Source organism: Tachyglossus aculeatus, chromosome X4, assembly GCF_015852505.1.
Source record: "Tachyglossus aculeatus isolate mTacAcu1 chromosome X4, mTacAcu1.pri, whole genome shotgun sequence".
Classification (NCBI taxonomy): Eukaryota; Metazoa; Chordata; class Mammalia; order Monotremata; family Tachyglossidae; genus Tachyglossus; species Tachyglossus aculeatus.
The window spans coordinates 28,224,520-28,243,327 of record NC_052098.1 but is presented as its reverse complement, the minus strand read 5'-3'; the positions used below and the strand labels follow the sequence as shown (position 1 = coordinate 28,243,327).

The window sequence follows — 18,808 nt, the reverse complement described above, 5'->3', positions numbered from 1 at the left end:
CTTCACTCAGAGACATAGTTCTTCCTTCCAGATTCGTTAGCAACAGAGGCTAGCCATCTGATGCTATTCATTTCAGTTTCTGCCTGCTCATGTCAGACACCTTTTTTTCAGGAAGTCTCACTGTTCAGGTTATTTGACTATAAAAAGTTGCTACATTGCTAAGCCATATGTTGTCGCTTCAAACGGTAACTGTGTGGTTTCAAAACAATGACACACCAACACCATGCATTTTTGCTTGGTGCACAGCATACTGTTGAGTCAGACAAACCACTTGGAATTGTTGCAACTCACTGGCTGTGAATGTTGCTTTCAGTTTAGGAGGTTCCAGGCCGTGGAAAGTGGAACACGTGATGTGACCAGTCTCAATAGAAGACTGCCTCCCAGTAAAAATAATTCAGTCTCCACTGTTCTCTTACTTCCAATAGCTTGCTTTGTTTTTTTCCTTAACATAATTCCAAATTTGATGGTGAGTTACCAGTGCATTCATGACGTCAATCAATTATCAATTAATCATATTTTTAATCAATCATATTTATTTAGGGCTTACTCTGTGCACAGCACTGTACTAAGCGCTTGGAGAGTACAATAAAACAGAGTTGATAGACATGTTCCTCGCCCACGATGACTTTCATCAGTAGAGCCCCATTATCTACCTATGCTGTCTCCTCAGTTTAAGGAGGAATAATTATTGTAGATCCCGATTCTCCTGTCATGCACCAAGGGTGGAGTAGACACACATACTCCGGATCTACTTAGGAGAATGTAGTCCTCCTTCCACCATTCCCTACCCTGCCATTTTGGCTATCAAAACAAGGCAGACACCTGCCCGGATGCCAGAATTAATAGGTATATAGGAAAGTCTTCAACAGCATGGCAGAGTGGATTAGAGCAAGGGCCTGGGAGTCAGAAGGTCATGGGTTCTAATCCCAGCTCCACCACTTGTCTGCTGTGTGCCTCGGGCAAATCACTTCACTTCTCTGTGCCTCAGTTACCTCATCTGTAAAAATGGGAATTGAGAATGTTAGCCCCATATGGGGCAGTGACTGTGTCCAACCTAATCTGTTTGTATCCATCCCAGTGCTTAATACAGTGCCTGGCACATAGTAAGTGCTTAACAAATATCATAATTATCATTATGATTATTTAGAGTACAAGCAGAGCAGTGAGCATCCTTGCCAGCTTGCAGAGATTCCCTCAAGCCTTGATATGGCCTTCTCAGAGGGGCAGGGGAGCCTTCTTCATGATGGAATGAGAGAAGCAGCTTGGCTTAATGGATAGAGCATGGGCCTAGGAATCATAAGGACCTGGGTTCTAATCTCGCTCTGCCACATTTCTGCTGTGTGACTTTGGGCAAGTCACTTCACTTCTCTGTCCCTCAGTTATCTCATCTTTGAAATGGGGATTAAGACTCTGAGTCCCACGTGGGACAGGGACTGTGTCCCACCTGATTAACTTGTATCTACCTCAGCGCATAGAACAGTGCATGACATATAGTAAACACTTAACAAGTACCATAATTATTATTATTAATGCCCTATTGGGGACTGACTGCATGGAACTAAGACATCCCAACATCTCCCCAAAGATGTGCCCTCAACACTGGAATAGCTGTGATAGGGCCCATTTCCCAAACCTCTTCAAGAGGTCTCTGTCACTCAGATTAGGCTGTCAGGGTATACTCCAGCTCAGGACTCAAGGACCCTGGGCCCTGTGCAACCCAGCTAAATGGCCCGAGTGATAAACTGTGGTCTGTGTTACTTTTTTAAAGCCCTTTTTTGGATATCCTGTAAAAGTAGACAGATCTTTCCTTAAAAGAAGCTCCAGATCTATTTGGCCTAAACATGGTAGAGGGCAGCCTCTGTGATTTTCAGTCGCCTCATTCTACCTCTTTCTTAGATGAAGAATCAGGCTAACTGCTATTATCATTCTGACCAAAGTGGCCCAGAGACCATGGAGAATAAAAAAGTTCACAGAACTCAGGCTAAGCTTTTTGGATGCATTCTTTTTGTTCCCAATATTAGTGTGACAGAGTGAGTAGAAGAATACAAAAACTCACTAGGTTGCAACATTTATGCTAAACCTCATATAAGCGTCACTTATTCCCAGCCAGAATACAACATAACCCTGGGGAGTTCAGCTTACTTGCTACTGAGGCATCTTCTTAGGGAGTAAGAGGCTCCTCCTCCACAAGTGCGTGAACATTCGCTCCATGGACCCCAAGCGTCCCATAGGGCATCACGGTCCTCTTCAGATCTAGCCGTTCTAGAACTCTAGAAGAAACAAAATCTCTCATTAGTATCCTGTTCCCAATACCTCAGCAAATACATCTACAGCATAATTTCAATACCGATATATTTCAAATGGAGCTCAACTCTTCATTTTCCCCAAGAGAGCAAGTGCCAAGAAATCCAGGAGAAAAACAACAGGGGATGGGACAGGCAAAATGAGGTAGGAATGTCCAAAACACCCAATTTTAAAACTTAGTTTTTGATGTGAGCAGAACATAATTTGTAAGGACTGTAAGCTCCTTTGTGGGCAGGGAAAGTGCCTACCAACTCTGTTGTATTGTACTCTCCCAAGTGCTTAGTACAGTGCTCTGCACACAGTAAGCACACAATAAACACTGTTGATTGAGAACTGTAAAATGTGAACTTCTGAGTATCCCAGGATAGAAGTCCCACCAAATATATTATGGCACTCATCTTATCTCATCCTGAAGAATGGGTAAAATAACTGCCCCTGCAACACAAAGTGTTTCCTTTTTAAAGTAAAGTGTTTCCTTTTTACAATAAATATTTTTGAAGGAAATAAGACCTCAACAGCAGGAGCTGTAGTTCTGGACTGACACTGGCTGGGGGAAAATAATCACCTTCCTCTGTTCTTTTGCCATATGAATGCTCATTTTCCATCCCTTCTTTCTTATGCTGATCATATAAAAACACCAGATCTGACATCCTAGAAGAGATCCAAGTCTACATGGAAGCCTCGTATATTGGGTGGCACCAAATGATTCTCGGAAAGACTAGATGGCATTGAGGGAAAATGCTAGATTTGCCTATAGTGTGTGCTACAAGAATTACATTTACAAAATTCAGTCTTCCCTTATCTGTAATACGCTGAAGTGTGACTTAATTGTGCTTCTACTCCACGACTGCTAGGATAAATGCTACAAATATGTGATAAGCAATGAATATATTCAATCCCTACAGCTGCAAACTATCTCATATGTAATTGTCACAGATGTGTTCCATCCCCAAGATATGATCTTATTAGCATTTACATGTGAGATAAGAGTACCAGAATGCCACTTTATTGAGATTATTCCATCTGGCTGCTTTCTAGGGATGAACCTTTCTGAATTAAAATTGCAACAGTTGTTTTGTTTTTCTAGAGAAACAAGTACTCTGAAATTCTGCTGAAATTGTTCAGTATTTATCCTGAGCCTAACTTAAAGAGCAATTAGAGTTGTGAAGTGAAGCTTTACTGACTGAACACTGTTACCTCATCACATATTACATGTTTCAGCACAACTAGACACATTAAAGGCCCAAATTTCTCTGAAATAAATTGCACACCCACCCAGAAGAGAGCCATGTGCCTGCTATTTGCATTCCAAAGTTTGTTATAAGACCTACACATTCCCAGAAAGCATGTGGTCTCAAACTGTAACAGATTCCAAGTTTTCCTTTAACAAGTGGAATAAACATCATTCATTTCAACTGAATCCATATTTAACGATAAAGAAAGTAAAGTGATTTTCCTCCCCTTAACTGAGCCAGGTTTTTGCATCTATTATGAAGTCTAACATTCTAGTATGGCCTTGAAGGCCATTTAAAATTTCAAGCATTTATTTATTGCAGTTTTTAAGAGGGTCCTCAGCATAAGTACATAACATGTCTAAATCCAGTTAGAGCTTGTGTTTATCACGAGTTCTTTAGGATGCAAACACCTATTTACTTTATGATAAATTTTCAAAAATTTCATCTTTCCCTAACGCATAACTAGTGAAGCCTGGAAAGTCAGACTCAAAAATAAATTAGTAAATTAAAGACCTAGTTAAAAGTGCTGACACATCTGGACCCTTCAACCCAAGCTTCTCTAGGCTGCCAAAAAACCCTTAGATTTATTCTCCCTGTTCTCAATATTGTGGTTTGCACACTTTTTCAGCCCTGAGTTCCCTGAGGGCTACAACAACTCCCCATGTCCCACAACACCTCTCTCCAATAAAGAAACTAATGTCCATGGTTTGTCTTGGAGGCACCATCGTTAGCAAACAGCTGTCCAAAAACCCAAAGTACTGATCTTTCTTTCTCAACAATGCAGTACGTTTTCAGGGGTTTTTCTTTGTTTATTTGATGTTTAGTTTGTTTTGATTTAATGGAATTTGTTTACTGCTTATTGTTATCGACAAGTAGGGGGCAAAATTAATTAACCAGTGTAAATCGGCCGCAGGGTTCGAGAACCCAAGGTGGTGACGCAGATAGGAATAATGACTCGGAGACATGAGTTCAGATAGAACAGTAGAGGTAGGAAAGCTGACTGCTTGTCCGTTCACCTCCTGAGAGGTACGAGTGATGAACAGCTCCGAACCCAGCTGCTTCTTACCTTTTATTTGGTTTCCCATCCGAGCTACACAAAGGATTCCCAGGCGCGCAAAACTTTGGCACCCATCGTCCCAGCTGCTTCTTCCCTTTTATTTGGTTTCCCATCCGAGCTACACAAAGGATTCCCGGGCGCGCAAAACTTTGGCACCCATCGTCAGGAGATGTTATCAGGAGACATAGCCCACACAGGATGGGGTCGTCTCAGACAGGGCATAGCCGCTTTGATCAGTGTCAGTCCTCCTCGATTACAGGATCTTCAGCGAGGCCGGCGCCTATTCCTTACATACCCTGCATACAATGGAGTCGGTTATGCAAAGCCTTTATGGAAAATGTAGTCAATGCTGCTTCTGCTGGAGTATGAGGCTAGGATGGACAACATTTATGTGTCAGGCACTGTTCTAAGCACTGGGGTAGATACAAGATAATTGGGTTGGACACAGTCCATGTCCCATGTGGGGCTTACAGTCTCAATCTCCATTTTACAGATGAGGTAACTGAGTTACCAAGGAGTTAAGTGACTTGCCCAAGGTCACACAGCAGACAAGTGGCAGAGCCAGGATTAGAGGCCAGGTCCTCTGACTCCCAGGCCTGTGCTCTTTCCACAAGGTCACGCTGCTTCTCTAGGTTGAGAAAGAGTCAGACGCAGAGATAGGGTCCAGGTAGTGAGTGTTGTCCACTAGCAGACTTGACATGACTGACTCCATTTTGTGTATGCTGACAGTAACCCTCCATTTTGTGCAGGCTGGGAGAACAACTCCTTTTTGTATTGTCTGCAACAGATGCCTTCAAGGCCATTAACAAGTAACACCTATCTATGTAAGGTCATAGGGCAGATGACATCCTGCACAAGACAGTGATAACAGATAATGAGAATTTACACACCTATCTATGCAAGGCCATAGGGCAGAAAACAACATCCTGCACAAGGCAGTGAGAACAGAGAATAATGAGAATTTGTAACATCCTGTCCTAACTGAATTCCTGAAATTTCCAAATGCCCCATTCCCATGTTGCTGTAACTCAGTAAAAGACACAGTGAGCATGGGATCGGGGCTGCTTGTCACTCCTACCTCTCCCGGGAGGTGAACGGGCAGGTAGCCACTTTCCTTCTTTACTGCTTTATCTGAACTCATGTCTCCGAGTCATTTTTCCTATCTGCGTCACCACCCTGGGTACAAGAACACTGCGGCCGATTTACACCAGTTAACCTATTTTGCACCCTACTTGTCGATAACAGTGAGGTAGATAAAAATAATAATAATAATAATAATGGCATTTGTTAAGCGCTTACTACGTGCAAAGCACTGTTCTAAGTGCTGGGGGGATACAAGGTGATCAGGTTGTCCCTCGTGGGGCGCACAGTCTGAATCCCCATTTTCCAGATGAGGTAACTGAGGCTCAGAGAAGTTAAGTGACTTGCCTAAAGTCACACAGCAGACAAGTGGCAGAGTCAGGATTAGAACCCATGACCTCTGACTCCCAAGCCTGTGCTCTTTCCACTGAGCCACGCTGCTTCTCTAACCTGCCCATCCTTTTCATATCAGCAACAGTTGTAACACTGCTAAACAGCTGTTCAGAAGCTTTGGTTTCTGCAACCCCCAGGAAACTTCACTGCAACTCCATAGGGTCCTACACACCAGTTTAAAGAACACTGTCCTCCAGACATATTTTAACACCCCACCCTTCCACCTCCCCCCCCCCCCCCCCCGCCCTTTATCCTCCAGCCCTGCTGGTGTGGGGGCCACACCTCATGACCATTTTATAATTAGTTTAAAGCAGAACAATAGACCTGAGAAACTGCCGTGGGCTGGTAACTACTTTCCACCAGTTTTCCTTCTACTAGAAAGTACTCAAAATCTGCTGGTGGCTTTTCCCCAGGTTGATGATTCTCTAAGCATCAATAAATGCCAACTGCCTAGAATACAGACTCTGGTCATGGTTCATTATATCCCTCCCATGGATATTAGAAGAGCTTTCCTCATTCCTGCAGTCTTCAGGGAAGTTGCTGTCTTTTCTTTCTTTTGACATAAAATGCATTTAGATAAATATGTTTTTCATTTTTTTTCCTTCCGAATTGTGCCAATTAGTAAAACAAAATTTTAAGTGAATGACTTCAAGCTTCCTAGCTTCAAGTATTTCAAATGCTTCCAGTAATTTCCTAAAGCAATATTTTCGCAGTATCCCATGCTCAATATACACATAACCTTGAACTGACCCCATAAGTACCACCTCATATAGAGGCAGCACTCTCTAGGACAACTTAGGATACAATGGACTTTCTGTAAGTTATTGAATGAAGGAGGAAAAGTCCTTAAAAAAATCAAAAATGATAAGAATATGGCAACTGAACAGACATTAATGCTGAATGTGTGGGAAATACTTTCATCCCAAGATTTAAAAAATGGAAGAGTTTTGACCAGAAAATGAAAGCTGTTAGAATTTTGTAAAACAAAATTTGTACATAGCCTATGTATCACAAATGTGATTTTTAGTCAAATTTAACTATTAAGTATTAAAAAGGTACAGTATCTGCACCATAGATTTGAGCTGTTGTAAGTCTCCTGCAAAATTAGCCTCTTCACCTCTAGCCCCAGACAGCATTTAGTCTAAACCATCTGGAACATAAGTGACAGTACTAGATGAATGTCATACACCTCGAAATTAAAGCAACCTGAACAATAGGAGAACTCTCCCACCATGATGAGAGAACCATCTTTTTGCAGTGGGTTTTTGGGTTAGGAGAAGTGGAATATGGTGCAAGAGTCTAACATTAGATAATGAGTAAAAACCAAAACAACAGGATAGTAAAGTGCTTGGGTCTTTTTTTATCTTAAAGAGTCATTGAAATACTAATTTGGAATTCTTACTTTCAGCCCACAGTTCCTGTCTACTCTCACCTTTTCTCACACCTATTACCTGAACGCAAATTTTATACACCTTGCTCTCCCCCAACAATTCCAGGTATAGCATTTCAGTTTTCTCTCTGTTCAACAAAACACAGGTGATACTAGGTGCTTCCAATGGCTTTCAGATATTAATCAGTAACACAGTCCTAGGGAAAGTCATTATCCTGTTGATAGGACAAACCCAAAGAACATCAAACTAATATGGAGATTGAGGCACAGTTCTTTTCCAGATTAAATTTGCTGCTGGCTTTCCTTAAGTAAGGTAAATCATCTGGTTCTTATCAGAAGCCCACTGTTTTGGGATATGATGAACTGCCAGTGACAATATGCAAAGCTCCTTGGAGGCAACTGCCTAAAACATTTCCTTTGCTACTGATGAGAAAAGCCTATATTGTTGCAGGATATAAAAAGCCATATCAGCAGGTAGTGGGATTTCTGTATTGGATCATCCAGGAAAAAAAAAAATACATTCCTTACTTTCCACTCAGGCCACCTACCACCCTGGTAAGAACTTTGTCCTTTGTCACAATTTTAATTATTATTTACCAGAAAATCATGAACAGGCTGGATCATACTAGTGCCTTAAATGTTTATTCCTCTAATTTGGGAATAAACATTTGTTTATTCTCTGTGCCTCAGAATCTAGGAGCAGAAGCATAATTTTCTAGAAAATAAAATTTAGATTTGACTTTTAAATGCTTGTAGGGTGTTTCATTTCAGAAATATACAGTAGTAACAACATTTGATAATTCCATTCCAGGATATATAGCTCACATAAAAAGTTGAGCTGAGACACCTCTTGGTATTTTGGAAAGTTTGACCAGAACACAATTTCTCAGCCAATAAAATTACTATTGGTAATTGCTGATTCATAAAGGTTAATATAAAGGAATATTCAACTGGCCATTGAGCATTATATAGTAAGTTATCTCTAGATGGTCTGTAAAGAACATAGACTTGTCACCTTCCACTAATGAGTGCTATTATTACTTCATCAAAACTCTAATAGAGTGTAAACACAATTGTTACCTGCATTTATCCAGATAGAGACTCAAATCACAGTCAAGATTTGGATGGTTATCAAAATGTTACGGTCTGGAAATTTTAAAGGCATTTTGTACTAGGAACAGCCCATTGGTCTGGTTTTCTATTTCTGCAGTAATCATTTGCCTAGCGATAAAATTAAAATAGCAGAACTGCTCAGCTAAAGATTGCTCAATTAAGGACTGAAGACCAGATTCTCCAGGAGAATAATTTTGCAAAGAGAAGCTATAGTGTAGGAAAACCTAACCCTATGGGCTTTTGTTTCTTTACCCGGAAACCTATTTGTTCCTAAGGACCCAAAAGAGCTGGGTGAATGTTATGGTTGAGGAGACAACCTCCCCTTTTCAGATCTCCAAGTTGTGGGAATGTGTTTGAAGCTCTCAACGTTTCCATTTTGGATCTGAAAGTTGGTTTTATTTCACCAACAGGGCGTCATCTACCGCCCCCCCCCCCCACCTCCAACTTCTTTAACGATTTTGACCCCTTCCTCACCTTCCTTCTCTCCTTTTCCATGCCCACTCTGATCCTTGGAGACTTCAACATCCACATGGATATGCCTGGTGACTCCTCTGCCGCCCGCCTTCTATCTCTCCTTGACGCTGCCAACCTCTTGCTCCACCCCACCTCGCCCACTCACCAACTTGGTCACACTCTCGACCTCATCATCTCCTACCGCTGCACTGTGCCCACCCTCACCAACTCTGAAATCCCTCTCTCTAATCATAATCTTCTCACCTGCCTCCTCACTCACACTCCTTTCTCCTGTAAATCCATATTACTCCCTCACAGAGATCTCCGCTCTCTTGACCCCATCCATCTTTCTGAGCGCCTCACACCCCACCTTGCCTCCCTCTCCTCTCTACCCAATCTTGATGATCAGATTACTGCTCTCAACTCTACCCTTTCTACTTAGCTAGACTCACTCGCTCCGCTTTCCCTTCGCCGCTCTCATACCACTAACCCACAGCCCTGGATCACTGCCACTGTCCGCCTCCTTCACTCTTATGCTCGAGCTGCCGAACACTGCTGGTGAAAGTCTAAACATCATGCCAACCTCGTTCACTTCAAGTTTATCCTTTCCTGCCTTAACTCAGCCCTCTCCTCTGCCAGACAAAACTATTTCTCCTCCCTTATTGACACCCATGCCTATCATCCCTGTCAGCTCTTCCATACATTCAACTCCCTTTCTCAGGCCCCCGGTTGCTCCCCATCCTCCTTCCCTCACCCCCAACGATCTGGCCTCCTACTTCATTAATAAAATTAAATCCATCAGGTCTGACCTCCCCAAAGTCACTCCCCCCCCCCTTCTCCAACCCCCCAGCTCTCAACACTCTCTGCTACTCTCCCATCCTTCCCAGCAGTATACTCAGAGGAGCTCTCCTGCCTCCCCTCAAGTGCTACTCCGGCCACCTTTGCTTCTGACCCCATTCCCTCTCATCTCATGAAATCTCTCGCTCTGTCCCTTCTCCCCTCCTTAACTTCCATCTTCAACCACTCACTCTCCACTGGTTCCTTCCCCTCTGCCTTCAAACATGCCCATGTTTCTCCCATCCTAAAAAACCCTCTCTTGATCCCACCTCACCTTCTAGTTATTGCCCCATCTCCCTCCTACCATTCTTTTCCAAACTCCTTGAACGAGTCGTCTACACGTGCTGCCTCGAATTCCTCAACGCCAACTCTCTCCTCGACCCCCCCCTACAGTCTGGCTTCCGTCCCCTACATTCCATGGAAACTGCCCTCTCAAAGGTCACCAATGATCTTCTGCTTGCCAAATCCAACGGCTCATACTCTATCCTAATCCTCCTCAACCTCTCAGCTGCCTTCGACACTGTGGACCACCCCCTTCTCCTCAACACGCTATCCAACCTTGGCTTCACATACTCCATCCTCTCCTGGTTCGTTCTCCTCATCTCTCCGGTTGTTCACTCTCAGTCTCTTTTGCAGGCTCCTCCTCCCCTTCCCATCCCCTTACTGTGGGGGTTCCTCAAGGTTCAGTTCTTGGTCCCCTTCTGTTCTCGATCTACACTCACTCCCTTGGTGACCTCATTCGCTCCCACGGCTTCAACTATCATTTCTACGCTGATGACACCCAAATCTACATCTCTGCCCCTGCTCTCTCCCCCTCCCTCCAGGCTCACATCTCCTCCTGCCTTCAGGACATCTCCATCTGGATGTCTGCCTGCCACCTAAAACTCAACATGTCCAAGAATGAACTCCTTGTCTTCCCTCCCAAACCCTGCCCTCTCTCTGACTTTCCCATCACTGTTGACGGCACTACCATCCTTCCCATCTCACAAGCCCACAAACTTGGTGTCATCCTCGACTCCGCTCTCGCGTTCACCCCTCACATCCAAGTCGCCACCAAAACCTGCCGGTCTCAGCTCCGCAACATTGCCAAGATCCGCCCTTTCCTCTCCATCCAAACCGCTACCCTGCTCATTCAAGCTCTTATCCTATCCCATCTAGACTACTGTATCAGCCTCCTCTCTGATCTCCCATCCTCTTGTCTCTCCCTACTTCAATCCATACTTCACGCCGCTGCCCGGATTGTCTTTGTCCAGAAACACTCTGGGAATGTTACTCCCCTCCTCAATAATCTCCAGTGGCTACCAATCAACCTACGCATCAGGCAGAAACTCCTCACCCTCAGCTTCAAGGCTCTCCATCACCTCGCCCCCTCCTACCTTACCTCCCTTCTCTCCTTCTACAGCCCAGCCCACACCCTCCGCTACTCTGCCGCTAATCTCCTCACCGTGCCTCGTTCTCACCTGTCCAGCCGTCGACCCCCGGCCCACATCATCCCCCTGGCCTAGAATGCCCTCTGCCCATCCGCCAAGCTAGCTCTCTTCCTCACTTCAAGGCCCTACTGAGGGCTCACCTCCTCCAGGAGGCCTTCCCAGACTGAGCCCTCTCCTTCCTTTCCCCGTCCTCCTCCTCTCCATCCCCCACGCCTTACCTCCTTCCCTTCCCCACAGCACCTGTATATATGTATATATGTTTGTTCGTATTTATTACTCTATTTATTTATTTATTTTACTTGTACATTTCTATCCTATTTATTTTATTTTGTTAATATGTTTTGTTTTGTTCTCTGTCTCCCCCTTCTAGACTGTGAGCCCACTTTTGGGTAGGGACCATCTCTATATGTTGCCAACTTGTACTTCCCAAGTACTTAGTACAGTGCTCTGCACACAGTAAGCACTCAATAAATACGATTGATTGATTGATTGATTTCACCTGTTATTTCTTCAGGAGGCAAAAAGAAGTTCCGGACCAAAAAAAAAAAAAATCCCTCCAGCTGAAAAACAATGCAGACCAGAGACCAAAGGAAGCGATACAAAAGCACCTCTGGGGAATTTCACATCCCACCACTCCCCAAGATAGACAACTTCCAACACCCCCTGAAACTAAAATTCCCTGTTCATTCACTCAATCGTATTTACTGAGACTCAGTGTGGCTCAGTGGAAAGAGCACAGGCTTTTGAGTCAGAGGTCATGGGTTCAAATCCTGGCTCTGCCATTGTCAGCTGTGTGACTCAGGGCAAGTCACTTAACTTCTCTGTGACTCAGTTACTTCATCTGGAAAATCGGGATTAAGACACCTTGTAACCTCCTCAGTGCTTAGAATGTGCTTTGCACATAGTAAGCGCTTAAAAAATGCTATTATTATTATTATTATTGCTAAGTGCTTACTGTGTGCAGAGCACTGTAGAACAGTGCTTGGCACAAAGTAAGCGCTTAACAAATGCCATCATCATTACTAAGCACTTGGAAAGTACAACTGTTCTTTTTATGAATTGATTTTCTAGTAAGCTAGCTACTCTATTATCTCAGTTTCCTTAGGGCAGGGAATGCGTCTACCATCTCTGTTATACAGTATACTTCCAAGTTCTTAGTACAGTGTTCTGAACACAGCACTCAATAAATACAATTGATCAGTGATTTTTCCAAATTGCAACTCAAAATACTATCGTAGATAGTTCATGAAACAGTAACAAATTTTGCTTAAACTTATTTACAATAGCAGTGTGGCTTAGTGGAAAGAGCACGGGCTTGGGAGTCAGAGGTCGTGGGTTCTAATCACAGCTCTGCCACTTGTCTTCTGGGTGAGTTTGGGCAAGCCACTTAACTTCTCTGTGCTTCAGTTACCTCATCTGTAAAACGGGTATTGAGACTGTGATCCCCATGTGGGACAACCTGATTATCTTGTATCTACTCCAGCACCCAGAACAGTGCTTGGCATATAGTAAGCATTTAACAAATACCATAATCATCATATATTTGGGACTAAATTTCATGTAGATGACTGCAGAAATTTTATTAGTGCTCAGGATCAAGGGGGAAAACACACTCCTGAAATAGGAATTATTTAATAGAGTGATTGACTGTGATGACTGTATGGTTGATTAACCTAACTGAAATGTTTAAAAATATTTTAGTTATGCTAATTGGCCATGCAGTCATCAAAGTCAATCATCTACAACTGCTTTGCAGGTTTCATATCTCTTTCCACATTTTCAATCATCTCACTCCTGCTACTCTCAGACTCATCGAAACCAGTGGGTCCATCCAATAATGAAAAACTACACTAGGGCTACCTAATGACCTTAATCACAAAATTTTACTTGTCAAATATTGGAGCAGAATCAGCCATCTGGTTTACCATTACAGTGAGCTTCTGAGTGCAATTGCAGAGGAAGTGTCCAATCTTCTTTGAAAAAAGTTGAGAATTGGTGGGAAGTGTCCAATCTCCTTTGAAAAGAGGTGAGAATTGGTGAACCAATCATGGATGTCTATCTCATATAACTTGGAGAGTAGTTTCAACAATGCCATTTTTATGCAATACTTAACATCAGATGGCCAAACATGATCAGAAACAATGAAGTCCTGGAATCCTCCAAAGGAGTAATGCTTGTTCCATCATAACGTCACTCAAACGTGACGTGAGGAGAATGAAAAACAGCAGGATATGCAGCACTATGGTAAGCTAAAATGGGGTACCATTAATGTGGTCGATAGAAGAAATACTTTAAAGACACAAAGAAACAAAACCTCAAACAAGCCTCAGACAGTTGTGGGAGAGCAAATGCAACAGAGCAGCAGGGCAAACTTTACAGCATAAAATGTAGAAGAGAATGTTGGTCATACATTGGCCTTATCAGCCTCATTCGTCCCTATAAAATTGTACTGTCAGTAGTAACATATCTGAGCAGAATTAAACTCAATCAGTCTATCTCTTCCCACTCCCCAAACACCTCCAATGGCTGCCTATCTATCTCTGTAACAAACAGAAACTCATCTCTGTTGGCTTTGAGGCAATCAGCCTTCCCTGTCTTACCCTACCTGATATATAACAAACCAGTCCACATACTTCTCTCCTCTAAAGCCAACCTACTCACCTCAAACTCATCTGTCTTGCCACTGACCCCCTTGCTCACATCCTCCCTCTGGCCTGGAACTCTCTCATCTTTCGTATAGAACGGACCATCACTGTCCCCCTCACTCAAAGCCTACCTAAATCACATCTTCTCCAACGGGTCTTCCTTGACTAAGCCCTCATTTCTCCTATCCGCTCTCCTCTCTGCTTCAACTATGCATTTGGACCTGTATCCTTTAAGCACTTGATATTCACCCATGCATTATGTATATATCCTTATTTTCTCTAATTTCCACTATTTGTAATTTTAATGTCTTTTCTCCCCTCTAGATTGTAAATTCCTTGTGGGCAGGGATTGTGTCTACCAACTCTATTGTAGACACAGTGTTTTCCCAAGCATTTAGTGCAGTGCTGTGCCCAGATTACGTATTCAATAAATACCACTGATTGACTGATAATACTCTACCTCTCAATCATAACACTGATTATGATAATAATGATAATGATAATAATAACCGTGGTATTTGTTAAGTGCTCACGATGTGCAAACACTGTACTATGCCCTGGGGTAGATACGAGATAATCAGGTCAGACACAGTCCCTGTCCCACACAGGGCTCATAATCTACGGGGGAGGAAAAACAGGAATCTAAACCACATTTTGCAGATGAGGAAACGGGCCCAGAAAAATTAAGTGACAGGGTTATTGTGGCTACTGGGTTATTGGGCTTCATTAAGGCTATAATTGTCCTGAGTAAGCGAAATCTTGTGTCCTCCCAAAATTGAAATTTTCTTCCTCTTATCCTCTTTGGGGTGCACATGTGGCTCTATCTCTGCACTCATATACTCCCCACTCTGACACTGCTGGAGCTATATTTGGTTTAGTAGTGGCTGTTGTGAAGATACAATCAATCAAGTGGGGAGGGTGTTATGCTTTCAGGACAGTCCAACAACCATGACCTTAAGAAAAGAGCATTGGCCTGGGAGTTAAATGACCTGGGTAGTAATTCTGGCTCTGCCACTTACCTGCTGTATTTCCTTGGGCAAGCCAGTGAACTTCTCTGTGCCTCTGTTTCCTCATATGTAAAATGAGGATTCAATGTCTGTTCTTCCTCCCACTTAGACTGTGATCCCCATGTGGGACAGGGAGTGTTTCCAACCTGATCATATTGAATCTATCCCAGCACTTGGCACAAAGCAAGCACTTAACAAATACTACTACTACTGTTATTATTATTATTAATAATAATTATTATCAATAATATCTGGGGGTCTCCCATAAAGACCATGGTAAAAGAAGAAAGGGAAGAGGACTTAAAGGTCAATGAGTCACACACACACCCCGCCCCATCTAGACTGTAAGCTCGTTGTGGGCAGGGAATGTAATGTGTCTGTTTGTTGTACTGTACGCTCCCAAGGTCTTGGTACAATGTTCTGCCCACAGTAAGCGCTCAATAAATACAACTGAATGAATGAAGCAAAATTCCTTGTGCTTTTTTTCAACCCCAAAAGGTTATTGGATTGGATATTATATATTTACTACAATAATGTTTCATTTAGCATATAAAAAATCAATTGCTAAAATTATTTAGGGACGTCATGCCTCAAGGAATCCCATGTGCAGTATTTCAGAAGAAAATAATCTGGTTGGGGAACTTGAGAAGCTTCTTTAAACTTAGCTTTTTTTGAAACCCTTTACTATATGAGTCTCCACGACTCTCCTACATTATTTAGCTGACAGCGTTGTCAGCTAAAAAAAGTAGGGGGCTCATGTTTCAATAAATATACTGTATATATTGTCCATTCAGTATTATTTGGCAAAGGGATTATTTACCTGCAGTTGCATTAACTATGAACAGCATTGTCTGGAATCATTAAATTCCTAAAAGAGTGCTTTACTTAAATATTAGAATGAACTGTAGCCAAAGAATATATTGAAAAGCATAACACCATAGAGATCTTCTTTCTACTTCCATTTTGAACAGGTCTGTCTGTCTGTACTTCTCTTTTCTTGTCAGCGATGAGAATGGCTTTGCTTTGGGATGCAAACTCCTTGAGGGCAGGGACCATGCTTTGAAATCTATTTTGTACCAAGCCCAGCACAGTATCAGGCACAGGTGGGCTTTTAATATTGAGGGTGATGAGAAAGAGAAGTCTTTTCGCAACTTCAAAGTCTAAGCAACTTAATCATTTAGAAAAAAACTAAATTCAGGATCCTGAGCAGCATTTATCTATTTTTATTTTTTTGGCAAAAGGAGCATACCTTCTTTTAAAAGGAGCTGTAATTTTCAGGCAAGTAAAAGCTTCAAGTTTAGATGTTTAGATCTAGGAGTTTTTGGATGAACTCTGACTAAATATTAATTGTGCTTTCCAGAGAACTACCAGACACAGGATTCTCCCCTTTATTCCAGACTCCCATGTATTTCTCCCTGGTTTAGGGCTCCAGTTGATTTATTCCCTTTGAAGGGGAATGTTCAATATGGAATTGATACTTAATGGTGGGGAGGAGGATGAGAATGAGGACAATGGTATTAGCTGTTTTGCATGGGGGGTGAGTGACTTGGAAGCCTGAATCTGAATGGCAGAATAAGGCGTCCATGTGGAGAAACAATAAGCTCCACATGAGGATGAAAATGCTTATTAAAAGTTACCACAATCTGCTTGATATATAAATAGATCTAGACAGAGACTAGCCAGCAATCCAACTCACCATCTAGAGCCTCTTGATAATCAAGGACATTGATACCATAATAGCCAAATAAGTTATAGTGTTCTGAGGCTTCAGAATCATCCCTTAACCATTGAGTTACATAGACAAATATTTAAAAGGGCAGAATTTCTCTCCAGCTTTCAAAATCTTAACTATTACATTAAAATGGAGCCTCACGTTGGGAACCACAAATGAGGCTTGTCCTCATACTTCACGGGCAGGCAGGAGGTTCTTCACTGCCCATGTTAGTCACTTATTTTTCAGGATTTTACTGAGTTGTCCATCTCGTGGAATTCCCAAGGATATTCTTTGGTCAGAAACCTATAGAACTGATGGTATAACCCCAGCAGGGTGGTACTCTGATTCCCAGACCTGTGCTCTTTCCACGGGAGCAGGGCTTTTGTGTGAAAAGTACAAGATCCCAATTACAAAAAACCTTTGAACTTCCTCTAACACTTCGGGCATGCCCATTCAAGACAAGTGTAGTTTTTCAGTCTTTTTTGGGCATAGAAAATGTAATTTTTGGTCCATATCTGCAAGTGGCGAGAAGGAAGTTAAATGCTAATCTAAAGTATGTGGGAAATACAGAGGACAATTTGGCAGGTGTGAACTGGTAAATGGTAGATATTTTGAACTTTTACAATCCTAGGCTGGCCAATTGATGAGATAAGGGATCCCTGGGGTGGTGTCTGTAGGAGGCTGACTATATTTCCATCATCTGGCCAACACTAATGCTAACGCATCAGCTAATACTAGGCAGTCTCAGCTTGCCGCCCCAATTTGGGGTTGTATTTAACCCTAGTGGTGAATTGTCAACATCACACATCACTCTACCAGCCAATAACAAGTTGCGGGTTCTAAAAACCACACCTTATCCATTGTCAGGCTGACATAGTGGTGGTGCACAATTGTGGTGATTTGTCGAATTATCCTGCACCTTTTCCACAAACCTTAGTTTGGCAGTTGGCACTAAACTTGTGCCATATACGAGTGAAAGTCAAATTTTATACTGAAAAAAAATCATCTTTTTTATGGTATTTATTAAGGCCTTACTATGTGCCAGGTACTGTACTAAACACTGGGGTTGGTACAAGATAATTAGGTTGGACATAGTCCATGTCCCACATGGGGCTCATAATCTTCATCCCCATTTTACAGATGAGGTAACAGGCACAGAGACATGAAGTGACTTGCTCAAGGTCATACAGGTGACAAGTGGCAGAGCTGGGATTAGAATCCAAGCCCTTCTGACTCCAAGGCCCTTGCTCTATCTATTAGACCATACTGCTTCTCTAAATTTCTCTTTAAAAAAGTATACGTGGTCAGCAATGTTAGTCTGTCTCAGCAAATTGCTGCTCAATAAATATGACTGATTGATTGGTTATATTTGTCATATTTGTTAAGCATTTACTATGAATCAAGAATTGTGCTAAGCACTGGGGTAGATAGAAGATAATTAGTTTGGAAAAAGTGCCTGTTCCACAGAGGGCTCCCAGTCAGGGAAGGAGCCCCCTACCTACCAACCTGTCATTAGACTGATCCACAAAGACACACACATTGTGAATTTTCCCCCAAATATATTAAATCTAAAGTTTTAATAATAATAATAATAATGACTGTGGTATCTGGCAAGTGCTTACTATGTGCCAGGCACTGTACTAAGAATTTGTGGGGTGGGAGGGTGGAGGAAATGCAAGCAAATCAGGCTGGACACAGTCCCTGTCCCACATCGGGCTTACAGTCTTAATCCTCATTTTAGAGATGCAGCAACTGAGGGACAGAGAAGTAATAATAATAACGGCATTTATTAAGCACTTACTATGTGCAAAGCACTGTTCTAAGCGCTAAGGAGGTTACAAGGTGATCAGGTTGTCCCACATGGGGCTCACAGTTTTAATCCCCATTTTACAGATGAGGGAACTGAGGCCCAGAGAAGGTAAGTGATTTGCCCAAAGTCACACAGCTGACAAGTGGCAGAGACAGGATTTGAACCCATGACCTTTGACTTCAAAGCCCGTGCTCTTTCCACTGAGCCACACTGCTTCTCACTTGCCCAAGGTCACACCACAGACAAGTGGCAGAGCCAGGATTAGAACCCATGACCTTCTGACCCCCAGACCCATTCTCTATCCACTAGGCCATAATCATATCATACTTACATTTAAATC

General features: G+C 42.6%; 1 protein-coding gene across 1 annotated transcript in view; it reads right to left on the bottom strand.

Moving 5' to 3' along the window:
- ADAMTSL1 (ADAMTS like 1) overlaps window positions 1-18,808 on the bottom strand; it is a 714,148-nt gene that overhangs the window by 287,432 nt on the left and 407,908 nt on the right. The window contains exon 3 of the mRNA XM_038769612.1: window positions 2,143-2,270. Coding sequence (XP_038625540.1) covers window positions 2,143-2,270 — 128 coding nt within the window. The remainder of the gene's footprint in view (window positions 1-2,142; window positions 2,271-18,808) is intronic.